At 44.7% G+C, this 16867-nt stretch overlaps 1 protein-coding gene across 1 annotated transcript in view; it reads right to left on the minus strand.

Annotated features, from left to right (window-relative positions):
* The window catches only part of ACTR3 (actin related protein 3), a 52438-nt gene extending 36635 nt beyond the window's left edge, over positions 1–15803 (minus strand). Inside the window, exon 1 of the mRNA XM_056861285.1 lies at positions 15737–15803. Coding sequence (XP_056717263.1) covers positions 15737–15780 — 44 coding nt within the window. The 5' untranslated portion in view covers positions 15781–15803. The remainder of the gene's footprint in view (positions 1–15736) is intronic.
* Positions 15804–16867: the final 1064 nt, after the last annotated feature.

Genomic DNA, 16867 nt, shown 5'->3' on the forward strand with positions numbered 1-16867 from the left:
TGTGAAAGACCTCTACCTGAGACCCTAGAGACCCGATGCCAGTCTGAGTAGACAATTTTGACTTTGATGGACCGAGGGTCTGATTCAGTATAAGGCAGCTTCATGTGTTCCTCACAGGCACCAAGACCCTTTCTTACTTAATGAAACATGCTGGTACTGTTAATCCTTATGCTCCCTCTTACGACTGACAGAAGACATTATTATTTTCTCAGCACATTATTATTTTCTCAGCCATTATTATTTTCTCAGCACCACTCAAGCAGGGACCCAAGAGGGGAGGGGAAATTCCACCCTTTATTCAACCCTGTTTCCTCCTACAGCTTATTTCTGTCTCTCCCCCACTGCCTTACTCCACCTCACCTGCCAGCCCTCCTCCCCTTCCCCGCAGCCACTCTCATTCCTGCCTTGCCCTCCCGCTCACAGGACCACCAATGCCTCTCCAGTAGCAGCCCCTCTGTCACCCTCCCCACAACCTCCACCATCTTTACACTCACTGCCTCACTTGTCAGCAGAAGCGGTTCCTTCTCTGGACTGTCTGCCTGACGCGCCCAGTAGTGGCACATCTGTGCAGTTCCTACTGCCTTTGCATGTTTATGAGGTTGCTAAGCAACCCTCAAAATGGTAGCCAAGATCTAATGATGGAATATTTCAAGCTCTGTTTCTCCCCCTGTAAGGTGAGGTTTTAAAACTTAAAAAATTCCCTCACCTTTTTTCCTTTCATTTTCAGAATTGGCCAAGCTGGGGGCTGTCCCAAGTTTGCAGAAAAATCCCCCTATCTGAATATGCCCTTCTTTAGCATTCTGTTCAAAATCAGATATGATTGATATTTAGCATATAGATAACTCTGAGTGAAGAACTGAATTGTTTTGTCTTTTCTTTCCTTACAACACTACCTGACAATATATGGCTAGTCAAATCACAATCTTTGTCAGATCAGTCAACTAGTAATTATTTCTTGTCTTGCTAAACTCTAGCTTACAGTCTGAGCTGTTGAAGTTCTCAGTAGAGCACAAGAATACTTGCAAAATGCAATACATATGAATTACACCTTGCCTACAAAAATAATTTAATTCTGTCAGTTATGCAACTTGCAAAACATGCAGCAACAACCACAAAACCTTAAAGGGATGGTACACCTTTAATTTTCCATAATTTATTTTTGATGATGGAACATCTATCTGGCCAATATACCGTATATACTCGGGTATAAGCCGACCCGAGTATAAGCCGACCCCCCAAATTTGAGGCCAGAAAAGGGAATTTCTTATTGACCCGCGTATAAGCCGAGGGTCAATAAGAAATTCCCTTTACCGGCAATGCTGCGCTCTAAAATGGCGGCTGCCATTTTAGAGCGCAGGGCCCTGCCCCAGGTCGCCCTCCCGCCGGCCTCCCAGGCCCTCCCGCCCCACCCCACCCCACCCCCAGTGCCATTCAAGGGGGGAGGGGGAAGAGCCCCTTACCTGGAAAGGCGGCGAAGCGGTGGCGGCGGCGGCGGTGCGGCCTTCCTGGGCTGGCAGGAGGCCCCCACCGGCCGGAGGAAGGCGCCCAGGCGCGTGGGCGGCGGCGCAGCCGGCGGGGGCCTCCTGCCTGGGCGGGAAGGTCCCTGCCGGCCAGCCGAAGCGCCCAGGCGCGCGGGCGGCGGCGTGGCCGGCGGGGGCCTCCTGCCTGGGCGGGAAGGCCCCCCCCCCCGGCCGGAGGAACGCGCGCAGGCGGCCGGCGGGGGCCTCCTGCCTGGGCAGGAAGGCCCCTGCCGGTCGGAGGAAGGCGCCTGGGCCCGGCGGCGGCGGTGATGGAGGTAAGTTCCCCCCTCCCTCCTCCCTCCTCCCGTCTCCTACCGTATTGACCCGCGTATAAGCCGAGTTCGGCTTTTTCAGCCCTTTTTTTGGGCTGAAAAACTCGGCTTATACGCAAGTATATACGGTATGCTTCCAGTTTTTGCATTTGTGTTTTCCCCTTTATTTAAGGTTGAGCAAGTACTTAAACTTCTGTGGGGGGTTTAAAAAAAGGAACTGGAACTGTTTGAACTGCCATTTGGCGGTAGTGTTGAAACTGAATGAAGAAACTGATACTTAAAAGTTGCAGACAAAAAATCCTTTGTTAGTCTATAAAAAGGAACTGGTCTAGAGGAAACTCTAGGCTAACAGCTCACACGCCAGCCCAGTCAGTCCAGTAATTATTGGCGCAGCAGATATTAGGTTCTTAACTTTTTTTAATACCTTGTAACTTGCAAAGGGGGTTGCCTATATAATGGGTGTCATGTTGGTCCAACCTATTACACTTGCCTCTACTTGCCCCTACTCTCTACCTGATGCAGGCCCCGCCTGTCAGAAATAGGTGTAAAGGCTTGGGGGGAAAGGACCTGGTTTGTTTCCGATTCTTTCCTCGACGATTTTTTTAAAAATTTCCAATGGGAAATTTCGGGGCACACTAAAAAGCATTCTTATAAAACATTCTCTTTTGGACTAAGTGAAATGATTTCTGAGGCAAGGTTTTATTCACAGAATGTACAATGCAAAGATTTTTACCCAAGAGAATCTATAACATTAGATAATGACAATTCCTATGAACATTTCTACAGTTTAAAATACACTTTCAAGCGTGTATTTGTATGATAATCCAATGTAGAATAATCCAATGACTATATTATGACTACTGAACCATGAACCGTATCTGTCCAATAACACTTTTTCTGAACTCTAAATTTTTTGTCTCTATTTGAAACATTTTTTAAACTACATTAAGAAAAAATGAATATACATGCATTAAGGTGGTGCAAGGTTGCAGCACCCTCTCAAGTACTGGATAAAAACATAAGAACATAAGAAAAGTCCTGCTGGATCAGACCAAGGCCCATCAAGTCCAGCAGTCTGTTCACACAGTGGCCAGCCAGGATGCATTTCCAATCTTGCTTGTAGAAAATGAAAGCAGACAATTTTAAATGTAAATTATTAATGATGAATTTTATGTTGTTAAAGCAGTAAAACAGTCACAGTACGTATTGCATATATTTCAATTTTCTCCATCATTTGAAAACTTCCAGAAATTTTATAACTCTACTCAGAACCTCATAAGCCAATATTGACCTACTGGCAAAGGACCTTGCAAGTTGGACAGCCAACTCACTCTAAAGAGTAACTCAGGCATACATTGAACAGATAATGCCATCAAAAAGCATCACCAAAGCATATGAAGGTAATGGAGAAGAAAGCAAGTGATGGAAGGAAGGTGGAACTGCTCAACTGGAATGTTTGTCAACATTCTCAGTTTGTCATATTTGCTATAACAAAGCTTACACATAATCAGAGACTGATCAGCCTGCTGATCTCCCTCTCCCATAATACTAGAACGCGAGGTCATCTGCTGAAGCTGGAGGGTGACAGATTCAAAACAGATAAAAGGAACTATTTTTTCACACAACGTATAGTTAAATTGTGGAACTCCCTGCCCCAGGATGTGGTGATGGCTGCCAACTTGGAAGGCTTTAAGAGGGGAGTGGACATATTCATGGAGGAAAGGGGCATTCATGGCTCTTAGTTAAAATGGATTCTAGTCATGCTGCATACCTACTCTCTCTAGTATCAGAGGAGCATGCCTATTATATTAGGTGCTGTGGAACACAGGCAGGATGGTGCTGCTGCAGTCATCTTGTTTGTGGCTTCCTAGAGGCACCTGGTTGGCCACTGTGTGAACAGACTGCTGGACTTGATGGGCCTTGGTCTGATCCAGTAGGGCCTTTCTTATGTTCTTATGTTCATAGTATTCAAATAAGAAGCAAAAAAACAAACAAGCAAAAATGATGAGTTTACACCCAGCGTAAGATTTTAGACTAAATACACAAGAAGAGACAAGTAGAGACAGGAATGAACGCAAACACGTTCTTAGGCTTTGTTTCAGCTTGTGTTATCCCTACAGTACAGAAGTGGGTTTTCAGAAGGGATACAGAGGAAGAGAAAGAGAGAGCAATGACATTATGAAGGTGTGCCAGAAAGAGTTCTAAGCATAAAGGACAGCAAGGGAGAAATTAACAATGCAGGAGACATTTCAGCAGAGGGTGAAAGAGGTACAAGCCTGAAGATCACAGGCAGAAAGACCCATGCTAGAGAAGAAAGAGAATGAAGTCAGTGTAGGGATCTGAGGAAGAATGCTGCAGGGTTGGAGCAATGAGAATGGTGGAGTATACGTTTGTAAATTTAGAGAAGAACATTGGACCAAAGGCCAGGAGAAGGCTACAGGAGTCAAGGAAGGAAGTCCATAAAGTTTGCTGATCTGTAGCTTTGCTGCAGCAAACTTCATTACAATTAAAAGACCTCCCATGTAAGTCCAGTTGTCTAGTATCCCACTGACAACAGCACACCACATCTATTCATATCTTATTGTGTGACGAATTTAACACTGTTTTCTGATAGCCTTTTGTCACAAGGCAATCCACAAGAGGTATACTAAATGAAACAAAAATGAAACAGAAGATATGGAAATAAAAATAGCAATATTAGCATACAGACGTAGTAACTATTTGGAACACATGCCTTTGTATAATGTCGTCCTCAACATTAACATCACACAAAATTCATTTGAATCATAGTAGACTATATTTTCAATTCTTCCAATTCCAATTTAGTTTCTATATACACTAACGGAAAAGAGGATCTACAGTAGTATTAAATCTCCTTGATAGTGGAGACCATTTTATCATGATAAAATGACACTCTGCCCCATATCTAAAGATATTAGGGCTTCACTAATGATGGTATCAAAGCTGTTTATAGCCACAGAAAATAAGATAAAAATTTGTATACATGTCGCCCACTACATTCCAATTATAAGAAAAGCACATTTTCTCTACCACCACTAGACATCTGAGATACAAATTCGGCCTCAAAATAACAGCAGACACTGAGAAGCTAAAATACACCTGGAATGGAAATGTGGACAGTAGGCATTTTCCCATAACATTCTTAAAGGTGTCTCCAACTGGGTGTGTGAGACAGCATAGCACCAGAAACAAATATGAAAACAGGGCATACCACATAACACCACATGTATAGTATGTCAACATCTCTTTCAAAAAATATCAGAGACATAACTATTTGCATTCAAGTAACTAGAGGCTGGCATGCTAGTCAATTACTGGTCAATTTACCAACCCTAATTTGAACACCATCATAAAAAAAATTCTTTAAAAAAATCATTATGATTTTATTTGTTCACAATAGCACCGATGAGAGCTAGTTCTGCTGCAGCAGCTAGTTACAAATCTGACAGCATATCAAAGTTTCTCTAACTACCACCTATTATAACTGAAAGCATCTCTAAGTGTGCTACCTACTTAGCTCCACTTCCTATAAAAACCGACTTTTAAAAATAATTTACCTCAGGCAAAATTTAAAGCTGGAAGCTGTCCTTGGTGTATCAGAATAAAAACCTCAAGCAACTACTGTCCAGCCATTCAGTTACAGAAACCTTATTTGCACCAGATAACCAGCGTGATACTGTGAAATACTATTTCAATTTAGACTAGGACAGAGGTCTCCAACATGGTGCCCATGGGTGACATGGCACCCACCAAGTGTTTTTAAGAAGTGTGCAGGGCCAGGTAGGGCTTTTGCCCAGTAAGGCTTGTGATTGGCTGTGCGGTTTTTAAAAAAATGTGTTGGCAGCTGCCACCACAGCACAAAAACCTGCACTGTGTCACTGAAGTTAAGCTGCAGCAATCATTTTGTGGCTGGCTCCACCTCCTGCAGCAGCCATTTTGTTGCTGCACCCACCATGCTATGTCAGGATTCCAAATGTGCCCATAGGTGCAAAAATGTTGGGGACCCCAGGACTAGGAGATGGGGGTTTAAACCTCCCATCAGCCACAAAGCCCACTAGGTGGCGAGGGGCTCCTGGGGAGAAAATTATAGCTACTGGTCATTATCAAAGAACTCTTTAAATGAGCCTAAATTCATTTCTCCATATGCCCTTGCTGGTATTTGAGGTTTTTATTCACACCTTTGTGTGTTGAGTATTAATTAACCTTGGGACTATTAAGTCAAAATGCAGAATAGATATACTTTAACTAAACAATATTACAGCTAGGAGTTACATCTCTCTTCTGTTTCTGTTTTATCTTATAAATCAGGGGTGGGGAACCTCCAGCCCGCGGGCCGGATCCGGCCCGCGAGATCATTTTACCCAGCCCGTGGCCCGCCTGCCGAGGCCGGGAGCTCCAGGGAGATAGCTGTTGCTAGCCAGGCCCTCCTCTTGGCACTTCAGTTTTGCTGGCAGGCGGGAGCGCAGGCGCACAAAACTCAAGACGGGGGTGTTTCTCTCAAGTCTCCCCGCTTCCTGTTCCCTGCTTCCTGTTCCTAGAGAGAGAGACAAAACATGTGCCTGGCCAGGCTGGTTCTCTCGGCAGCCCAACTGCCTGAAGGTGCTGGGGCGCCCGAACCTCGCGCTGCCATCTCCCCCCTTGCCGGCCTGCCACTGGCCACGCCCCTCCACCGGTTCAGTGGGCTCCTATGCGGCCCTCCCCTCACTCTTCCCCAAGGCCGACAGGTAAAGCGGGCTCTCTGGCCATGCTGTCCCAGATCCGATCCTTCCTCCCCCGCCAAACTCGCCTGTGACCTGTGCGGCAGGGCGATCCCCCGTGAGCAACCCCACTCTGTGTCCTGAATTTGCTGGGGCACCCGAAGCCCATGCCGCCACCTCCCCCCTCGCCGGCTTGCGCACTGGCTGCGCCACGGCCTGAATTTGCTGGGGCGCCCGAAGCGCCTGCCGCAGCCGCCTCCCCCCTCACCGGCTTGCATGCTGGCTGCACCACGGCCTGTATTTGCTTGTGCACCCGAAGCGCCTGCCGCCGTCTCCCCCATTGCTGGCCTGCACGCTGGCCGCGCCGTGGCTTGAACCCTTGGCCACAACCTTGCTGGGGCACCCGAAACTCATGATGCCATCTCCCTCCTTCCCCCCCTCCCTGACCCAATGGAAAAACCTTTGGACTGGACACTGTGTGCATATTGAAACGGTCTCAATCTTAGGCTGCAGCCACATTGGAACTTCATATGGATTGTTTCATTGCAGTACAAACCTTGTATAGGACATTTAGATTTGCACATTTAGGATGTTAGTGTATGGTTATTGGATTTGTATGCATGTATATCTTTTGATATGAGAAGGTCTGCATTGTGGCCATTCTATGTTTAATTAAATTAATATTTAATTAATTAAATATAGTGCGCTAATTTTTAAGTTTTGTGATAATTTTGTGCGGCCCCCAAATGATGTTATAAATATCGAAATGGCCCTTGGCTGAAAAAAGGTTCCCCACCCCTGTTATAAATAGTTTCAAATGGTAACCATGTTGGTCTGCAGTAGAACAGCTAGATTCCAGTAGCACCTTAGAGACCAACATAATTTTCAGAGTATAAACTTTTGAGAGTTAAAGGTATTTGATGAAGGGAGTTTGACTCTCAAAAGCTTGTGCTCCAAAAATGTTATTGGCCTCTAAGGTGCTACTGGACTCGAATCTAGCTATCTTATAAATACTATATCCCTCTTTATCATGACACACTCTCCCTCTGATGTTCTAAAATTCTGTAAAGGGTTATCAGTTTCAGTTACTTTCTCCTTCCCCTTTTAAAGTTCATATGACTTGCCAACTTCACCATAATTGTAACCACCCACACATTTTGAAACAATACTTCTATCTATAGAACTTCAGAACATTTCCAATGGCAAGCAATTATAACTCCCGCAACCATCAAGTTGTTACCTGAAAATATTTTTTAAAAACTAAAACTACAGATCTGAACCTGAAAGAAAGAGTTCAATTACTCTGAGAGGTTTCACATATTATAGAGAAACGGGAATGGGGAAAGAAAGTAACGTATCTAACAACCTCAGACAAATGTACAAAATCCAGACTGTACAGCTTAGCATCTCTCCCAAAGCAGAGACGGGTGAGGTTCCAACACTGAATGCTACCAGAGTAGTGTGAAAAGATATATCATGAGTGATTTGTACATTCCTTCTGTGGTTCGATATAATGTTCAACAGTACCTAAAGTTGCTATATTAGATCCCTTAAGAGCTACATTTGATAAAACAACCATCCTCAGGATGACGATTTATTCTGAGATATTGCACAGAAGCAACAGTTCTTATTTAAAGAGGGCAAAATATAATAGAGAATCTGCCCCTGCAGGATGAATAACAGAAAAGGCCCTGGTAATTATTCATAGGTATGCCATTTGAATACCACCAAAGAATGGCTTGAATACCAAGGAAAAAAAGGTGGAGGAGGCTTAGACATTGCCTACATCCAAGTAGCTAAAGAGTGAAATTCTGAAATTCTGCAGAACCTGTCCTTCCTTTCTTCAAACTAATTGGCACTACTCAACTCAGCTACAGTTTTCATAGGTAGAGGTTGCCAGGGGAGGAAAGGCAGAAAAGCTGAAGTGGGGGAGGGGGAGATAAAGAGAGAAGAAAGCAGGAAAGAGGGGCAGGCTATGGGGCCTTTCAGGGAAGGGAAGGAGAAGATAGTGGGAGAGGGAAAATCTGATGCCCCCTACAAGTCCTTGCAGATTCCTTCCTGTAGATTTAAGATTTTGCTGCAAAACCTGGTTTGTAGAAAGATGTCTTCTCTTTTCATTGTTCCAATCTCCTTTTACTATGCCAATAAAGGTGTCTGAATCTGTTCCAATCTCCAGATTTAAGTATCCACAGTTAGGGGCCACACTGAGAATCAAGATATATCAATGTATGTATAAAATATGAGACTATCTACAAAATGTCTATACGATCTACACAGAACACAGCAATGGTCAGTTTAACTTAACATCATGCACTACAAAAGCATCCAAATGTTTCCAAACTGCATTAACATGAGTACTCCAATAACAAAAGGTAGTATAAACTAGAATACACATTGATAACAAAACATGTAGCAACAAAGAGTTCAGCCGAGGGTCAGCTATTACTAGAGAGAAGAACAACACTGAATAGTAGCACAAAATTCAGCACTGCCACCAATGTAATTAAAACTCACTCAAATAGTTCTAATTATACAATGTAGCTCTCAGAATTGTTGGCTCACCATAAAATTCTAACATCTTTTTTTTAATTTCCCACTGTGGAAGTGATTATTAATGGATTTCAGAAAATATACAAGTCCTTTTTAGACATTATAGACACACGTACAAGGAGCCTACTAACCTCACATAATGGGAGCATGTGCAACAGCTTTAGGACTCATGATTGACATGTGAATTTTTCAGGGGGTCACATTTATGCTTGGTAAAAATGTGTGCAGCTCTTGTTCACACAACATGGCAACCATTGTACTGGGAGGACCACTAGTAACTCATGCTCTCATTCAGCATATGATAGCCTCCCCAGATGCACGATTTAACATCTGGAAAGGACTACAGTGAAGTAGTAACTTAATCTGTCCAACATTTTCATAGGTGTTTTTACATATAGTGTGCAGTCCTTGGGTATCTCAGATTAAAAAATAGAACGTCTTGGTTAAGTGGCAAACAAATACAACTGAACTTTATACTTACCGTGTTTTCAAGTTAAGTGAAGGAAAACCTCTGCTTTTCGGAATAAATATACTCCCATTCTCCAGCCATAAAGTAACTACTACACATCATGTGTTGAGAACATATGCTATTCTTTGTACCCGGAATTATATTCTCTTGAAGTATTTGCCAAGTCATACTATATATTAGCAAGGGACATTCCCAAGGTAGCTTCCACAAAGTAACTCAAGGTTACCCCATAGAAAACTAACACAGCCAAAAATCAGAATAGTTCTTGCAATATCTTCACATGAAAACTGTTATAAACTAAAACTGTCCACCTTGCACAGTATCATCCCAAGAGAAGTAACAAATCCAATCAAATGGCTAAACTTAAAACATCAGAATGCCTGAACATCAATGGCTTCTCAACCATTTAGTATAAATTTTACTTCAATGATGTTTAACAAAACTCAGTATAGAATTTATGAGAAACATAAACTCAAATCAAAATAAAATGTAATAAGATAATTTATGATAAAACAGAAAATAAAGAGTATGATCAACCAACCTAAATATGGTATTCTAACTCTGCAATCCTGAAGGAGGGGGAGAATGCTCTTAAGAGCTGGTGTGACCCCTACACCGGCATTCGTGACACTTGTGCCATGCAAACTAGCACGGACGCCAGTGTAGGGCCACTTATGGCGGCCCTCTGGACTGCAGCGGCAGCACGGCCCTCGATCACTGTGCCGGCATTCTCTCGGCGCAAGTCCTCATGCTGGCGTTCCTGGGAGTGGAGCTGTTGTTAGGCAGGTTCCTAACCCTGTTCGTGCTGGGAACGCTCCCTAACACAATGGCGCTGCTGCACCACCATTTTTGGTGGCACAGCATCACTGTTTGCAATGGGGCCTTTCCTCCCATTTTAAGGTATTTTTTGTTTTTAAACCCCCTTCCCCCCCCCCGCAACTGGTAAACCTCTGTGGAGGCGCCGCAGAGGGACCGTCCCCGGCCACTGCAGTTCCCAGGATTGATCTGTAAGTAACTGAAGTTATTCAAATGTTTCGGATACCAGAATATGCACATAAATGTATATGCTACTTAAATGTCTACATCATATTTGGCATAATTTACCAAGCAGAGATGGTATCAAATGTATTATACCAATGAAGTCATGGCTAAATTGGCTTCATTCCAATATCACACTAAATCATGGCTAAGGACACTGAAGTATCATTCAATATAGGACTCAACAAATTCCAGGTGCCAGAGTCACCATGGCACCTACAAATTTCATAATGGCACCTAGTATTTCCAGCACTGATTTTATTATAGCACTTCTCCAACTACTTTTTCCATTGTTGAAAAAGGGAAGAAAGGAACCATTTGGCTGTGATCATGGGACCTGTTAAGGACAAAAGCCACGTGGAACAGGAGCTGTTAATAAGGAGGGGAATTGGCTGAGATAGAACAAAAAAGATGACTGGATCTAACCAAAGCTTATTTATCATTTTGCATGACTGTTCTCTTGCATGACATAAAAACAGTTGTGCATGATATTATTGTCCATGCTTATTTATACATAAACACACCATCCAAAGGTAGTGGATAAATACTTTTCTTAACAAGCTGCTTTTTATACTGGCTTCAATATTCAAATGAGTTGAGGTTTTAAAGCAATAATGGGATTACAAGAAATTGAGGTGAAGTTAGGCTAGGATTAGAGGTTATCACCGCAACAAAAAGCTGACAACCAGGGTTATCCTTACATTTATTTCTGTACTAAAACACCTTCTAGTAACTTTATTAAAGTATGACCAAAACACAAAGAGGTTAGAATTAGGTTTTACATCTGAATTTTTTTTTAAAAAAATTGGCAATTCAAACAAAATCCTGAAAGCTGAAAAATTAGTCTGCTCCTTGGAGCTAAAGAAAATTTGTCAAGGCACAGTTTAACATGTTGTTCAATATTTCAAAACATGGTTTGTAATCAGGAAGCAAATCAAAAGCCATAGTTTGAAGCGATGTTACAAACCATGAATTATGCTAACTATGGTTTAAAACTGAAACTGAATGGAAAAACTATAGTTTTGGCCAGTGCTCCAGCTCCAAGAACTCTTGCACCATGGTGGATGGGAACAATAAATAGCTTTCATACAAAAGCAACCAAGAAGCTTCAGACTATGATCTGCTTGTACATTTGGAAGCTCAAACCATACTTTGGTATGATGGTTGAATTGAACCTTTTTCACATTCTGGAAAATCAAGTCAACAGGACACTAAATTTCCCCTTTAATTGCTACTGTGCCACATTTTAAGGCTTTAACTCTGCAAGAAACTTGCAGGCCTAGCTGAAATGATTCATATGATTTAATGTAGTACAGCACTAGTGTTTGCAGTGATAAATATGTAAGGAGGGTAGGTGTGCCCCTGAACACTCAGGAGGATATGCAAGGAAGGATATGCACCACATTTGTACCTTCCTGTCCACTGCATACTTGGAGATGCACTTTTAGTTACTGACTGCAGCAAACCCTCATGTAGCTGCACTGCTGCATGAAGAGTAAATCGATGCAAACATGAGTCATCTTTAATAGAAATGGGAGTTGTCAGTACACAAAATCTTTGAAGCTGGGCCCCAAATTTGCAGAGCATTAATATAAGTAGTATTTTCGGCAATATGGTTTTTAGATCACATCAGTTCTTAAAACTCCAGTTATCCCTTTTTCAGCAGTCCTAAGTATTGGTACTACAAACAATCTCTGCCCACAGTGCAGATGGATGCAAGATGGCACACTACAGATCACACTAGCCAAATCTACACAATACCTCAGGCATACCTTGGACCACCACAAATTACACATACGCAAGAAGCCAGCTCCCCAAACACAACAATCCCTCCTCCAAAAAAGCTAAGATTTTTGGCCACAGTACATAATATGCTTCCACTGATTAGCATTCAGAAGTCCCTTTTTTCAGGTTTCAGATTTAGCCAAGCCTCAACCTTTTATCCTAAAAGTCTAGATTTTAAGAAGATGTTAATACATAAAGCATTTTGAAATTATCTAAAACACACACAGCCCCTGGTAAAATAATGCTATGGGCAAAGAAGCATGTATGCAGGAACTGAATGGAAGACCCCATAGAAGAATCTAGGATGAAGTCTTATGCTTCACCTCTAGAATCTCATATTGAGAGTCAAGACTCTTGAGAAGGGTACTGTTAATTATAAAACATATTCACATACAAGTTTAACTTTACAACTGAAAAATGAAATAAAGAGGCCTCTTAGGCAAGATGAAGGCTTCTGGAAGAAAATTTTCAAAGCAGGGAACTTGACCTATGTGTGACCTAAATATTTGCTTTAAAAAACTATTTTAGGTTCACATGACTGGGCATGCCTAAGTAAGTGTAACAGAAGGAAATAAAGACAGAAGTAATTTAATAAAAAATGCCAGATAACTCTCCCACCATCACTACCTCATTTTATATACTCGGTTTCATTTAGATGAACTGCCCTGAGGTTATGATTTTTCCTCGCGAAAGCATGTTTTTAATTTTAAAATTAAAAGGCAAGCTCACCATTCACACAAAGTTTTATATACATCCTTTTGTTTAACAGATATCAAAAGTCGTAGTGTATACAATGTTACAATTTCTGTAACATTTCTACAACCTGTGAATATACATACTAAAATATCACAAAAATCATCTGGATAAGCATGATGGACACCACCAATCAACAAAAGGACTTGCCTTGCACCCAGTTCTTAGAGAACCGACATGAATGATACAAAGTATTCATTGCAGGAAGTCTTAGCTTCCCTACAGTTGTACCTTTTAAAGCTTTGTGTTCACTGAACACCATGAAGAATCTCTGCAAAACTCTTCTCTACAGGCATACATTTAGCCAATAAACATTGCTATTTTCTCTCTTATCACCAACCAAAAATTGCTAAATATGAAAAGCTGTTTCTAAAAAAATTTGGTTCAGGTATGACACCGAAAACTGCCTTATAAGGTATAAAAGCACGAAAGGAGGAAGAGCCTTTGACAAAACTAAGGAAGTTCCTCTGCGCTTGCTCAACAGAGGGGGAGTTTTTTTTTTTTTTTGCTCCCACACAGAGAAGCAATGATGAATAAATGACACAAATGGAAAAATCATGGCATTGCAGTTAAACCACCCTTTTGAAATATACCGCTTCATCAAATGAACAAGCCCAGCTTTAAAATACATTAACTAACCTTCTTCTTTTAAAAATACATATTGGGTGTACCCTGATCTTGGTGACTATACTTAATCTAAGCAAATAGCTCATGAAAGTGAGTGCAGGGTTTCCCCCCTCCCCTTTCAAAAACTGAATAGGAAAAGCTACTTCCTGACAGGGCAGCATCTGATGAAAACGAATGAACTAGGGGGGGTTAGAATGATAAAACCTTAAGACAAGAGAAAACTGGTTTGTTTTTTTTTAGTGCGGGTGCCCTTTTCAGAGGATACCCTGTTGCCCACGTGAAGCCGAAAAGGAAGCAGAGGGACACATTCGGTTTCCACGCCCATTAAACAACGAATAAAATCATGGCAAGCGCAACCCCGATTGCTCTATAATGGAAAGACAATTTGAAAAAGCAATAAAAAAATTATATATATATCATGGAAAGACGGGGGGGAGAGAAAGATCTTCACAGGAGCTGGCGCCACAGAGGTGTTCCAGAACCAATCCCACATATTTAAAATACGAAGGTGAGGAAACTGTAAGGGTGTGACAACCCCCCCTTCCCTCCCACAAAGCCACATTTCTGAAGGCGGGCGGGGAAAAGATAAGACCAGCAGGTTGGGTTCACCGCCCTTCCTGTCAAACATCATCCAGGGGAAGGGGGGGAACACCCCACCCCCACGCACACCTTCCCCTAATCTCTTGCAAGTTGAAAAGCTAATGTTGCAATCAGTGCAGAGAGGGAGTGGGAGGCTATGCAATGGGGGGTGAGGAGGAGGAAAGGGGGTGGGAGGATATGCAATGGGGATGAGGAGGAGGAGGAAAGGGGGGTGGGAGGCTATGCAATGGGGGTGAGGAAGAGGAAAGGGGGTGGGAGGTTATGCAATGGGGGTGAGGAGGAGGAGGAGGAAAGGGGGGTGGGAGGCTATGCAATGGGGGTGAGGAGGAGGAAAGGGGGTGGGAGGATATGCAATGGGGGTGAGGAAGAGGAAAGGGGGGTGGGAGGATATGCAATGGGGTGAGGAGGAGGAGGAAAGGGGGTGGGAGGATATGCAATGGGGGTGAGGAGGAGGAGGAAAGGGGGGTGGGAGGCTATGCAATGGGGGTGAGGAAGAGGAAAGGGGGGTGGGAGGATATGCAATGGGGTGAGGAGGAGGAGGAGGAAAGGGGGTGGGAGGATATGCAATGGGGGTGAGGAGGAGGAGGAAAGGGGGGTGGGAGGATATGCAATGGGGGTGAGCAGGAGGAGGAAAGGGGGGTAGGAGGCTATGCAATGGGAGGTGAGGAAGAGGAGGAGGAAAGGGGGTGGGAGGATATGCAATGGGGGTGAGGAAGAGGAGGAGGAAAGGGGGTGGGAGGCTATGCAATGGGGGGTGAGGAAGAGGAAAGGGGGTGGGAGGCTATGCAATGGGGGTGAGGAGGAGGAAAGGGGGGTGGGAGGCTATGCAATGGGGGGTGAGGAAGAGGAAAGGGGGTGGGAGGATATGCAATGGGGGTGAGGAGGAGGAAAGGGGGGTGGGAGGCTATGCAATGGGGGGTGAGGAAGAGGAAAGGGGGTGGGAGGCTATGCAATGGGGGTGAGGAAGAGGAAAGGGGGTGGGAGGATATGCAATGGGGGGTGAGGAAGAGGAAAGGGGGTGGGAGGATATGCAATGGGGGAAAGGAAGAGGAGGAGGAAGAGGAAAAGGGGGGGAAGAAAGCACTTGGGTACCGAGAGGTTGGAAACAGGCGGAAACGCAACACCCAGTCTGTTTCTTTGCCAGGAGGGTGGTCCAAGCAACCCACCCGCCCGCCTTCATCCCCCCCCTCCCAAAGGAAAAAGAAAAGGTCTGCAGCTTGGCCGCTTCGCTTCCCTTTCCCCGCCCTCCCCATTCGCCTCCGCTGCCTGGAAGCCAACTGTCAGCAACGGCACCAACCGCCAAGAGCAACCGCCGCTGGCTGGCTGGCTGCCTCCCTCCCTCCATTCATCCCCCACGCGCTCTCTCTCTCTCTCTCTCTCTCTCTCTCTCTCTCTCTCGCTCACCCCGTGCCACAGTCCACCACGCAGGCCGGGAGCCGCCCTGCCATCCTCCTCGGGTCGAGACGGCGCTGGGGAAGACGGTGCGGAGGGGCCCCCCTTCAGGCTCGCCCGGCTCCTTCCACTGTGTCTCTGTGAGGGGGGGGGAGGAAGAGCCGAAGCCACCCACTTCCGCAAAGGAGCCAGCCAGTCACTCCCTGCCCCGGCCTCTTGCCTCCCTCCCCCCCCCCGACTCGCTCACACACGCACAGCCCCGGCGAGAGAGCGAGCCCAAGATGGCCGCGCCCGCCCCGCCCAGCCTGCCTGCCCGCCTGCCGGAGCGCGGGGGAGGAAGGGCGGGCGGGCGCGTCAACCCGAAGCATACGGCGACGCGCGCGGTTCAGGGAGCGGGTGGCTGCGAAGAAGTGGCTCGGGCGGGCTTTTTCGGGATTGGGCTTTTTTTCCCCCCTCCCTTGCTTGAACACACAGGAACCCGTGCAGCTGCCTTCTGCTGAATCAGGCCCTTGGTCCATCAAAGTCAGTATGGTCCACTCTGACCGGCAGCGGCTCTCCAGGGTCTCAGGCAGAGGTCTTTCCCATCACCTATTTGCCTAGCCCCTTTAACTAGAGAGGCCGGGGATTGAACCTGGCACCTTCTGCATGCCAAGCAGACGCTCTGCCACTGAGCTATGGCCCTTCCCCGGCTGCAGCACTTCCCAGGGTTCAAATCCCCACTCTTCTATGAAGCTCACAGGGAACACAGGAACACATGCAGCTGCCTTATACTGAACCAGACCCTTGGTCCATCAAAGTCAGTATGGTCTACTCCACTGGTTCCCAACCAGGGGTCCGTGGACCCCCAGGGGTCCGCGAGAACTAAGTTAAGGTCCGCGAAACAAAGTTATAAACCCATAATAAATATTTTCAATTAAAAGTTCTCTATTTTAAAAATATATATTCAAATATTACTCTAAGTTTAATGTTTAACTAATAGTTACGATTAAAGTTTATTTTCAAATTCTCTGAATTTTTATTTTGAACCTTGGGGTCCCTGCACCAAACAAAAAAGTCCTAGTGGTCCCTGGTCAAAAAAAGGTTGGGAACCACTGGTCTACTCAGACCGGCAGCAGCTCTCCAGGGTCTCAGGCAGGGGTCTTT

Source organism: Euleptes europaea, chromosome 15 (assembly GCF_029931775.1).
Source record: "Euleptes europaea isolate rEulEur1 chromosome 15, rEulEur1.hap1, whole genome shotgun sequence".
NCBI lineage: Eukaryota > Metazoa > Chordata > Lepidosauria > Squamata > Sphaerodactylidae > Euleptes > Euleptes europaea.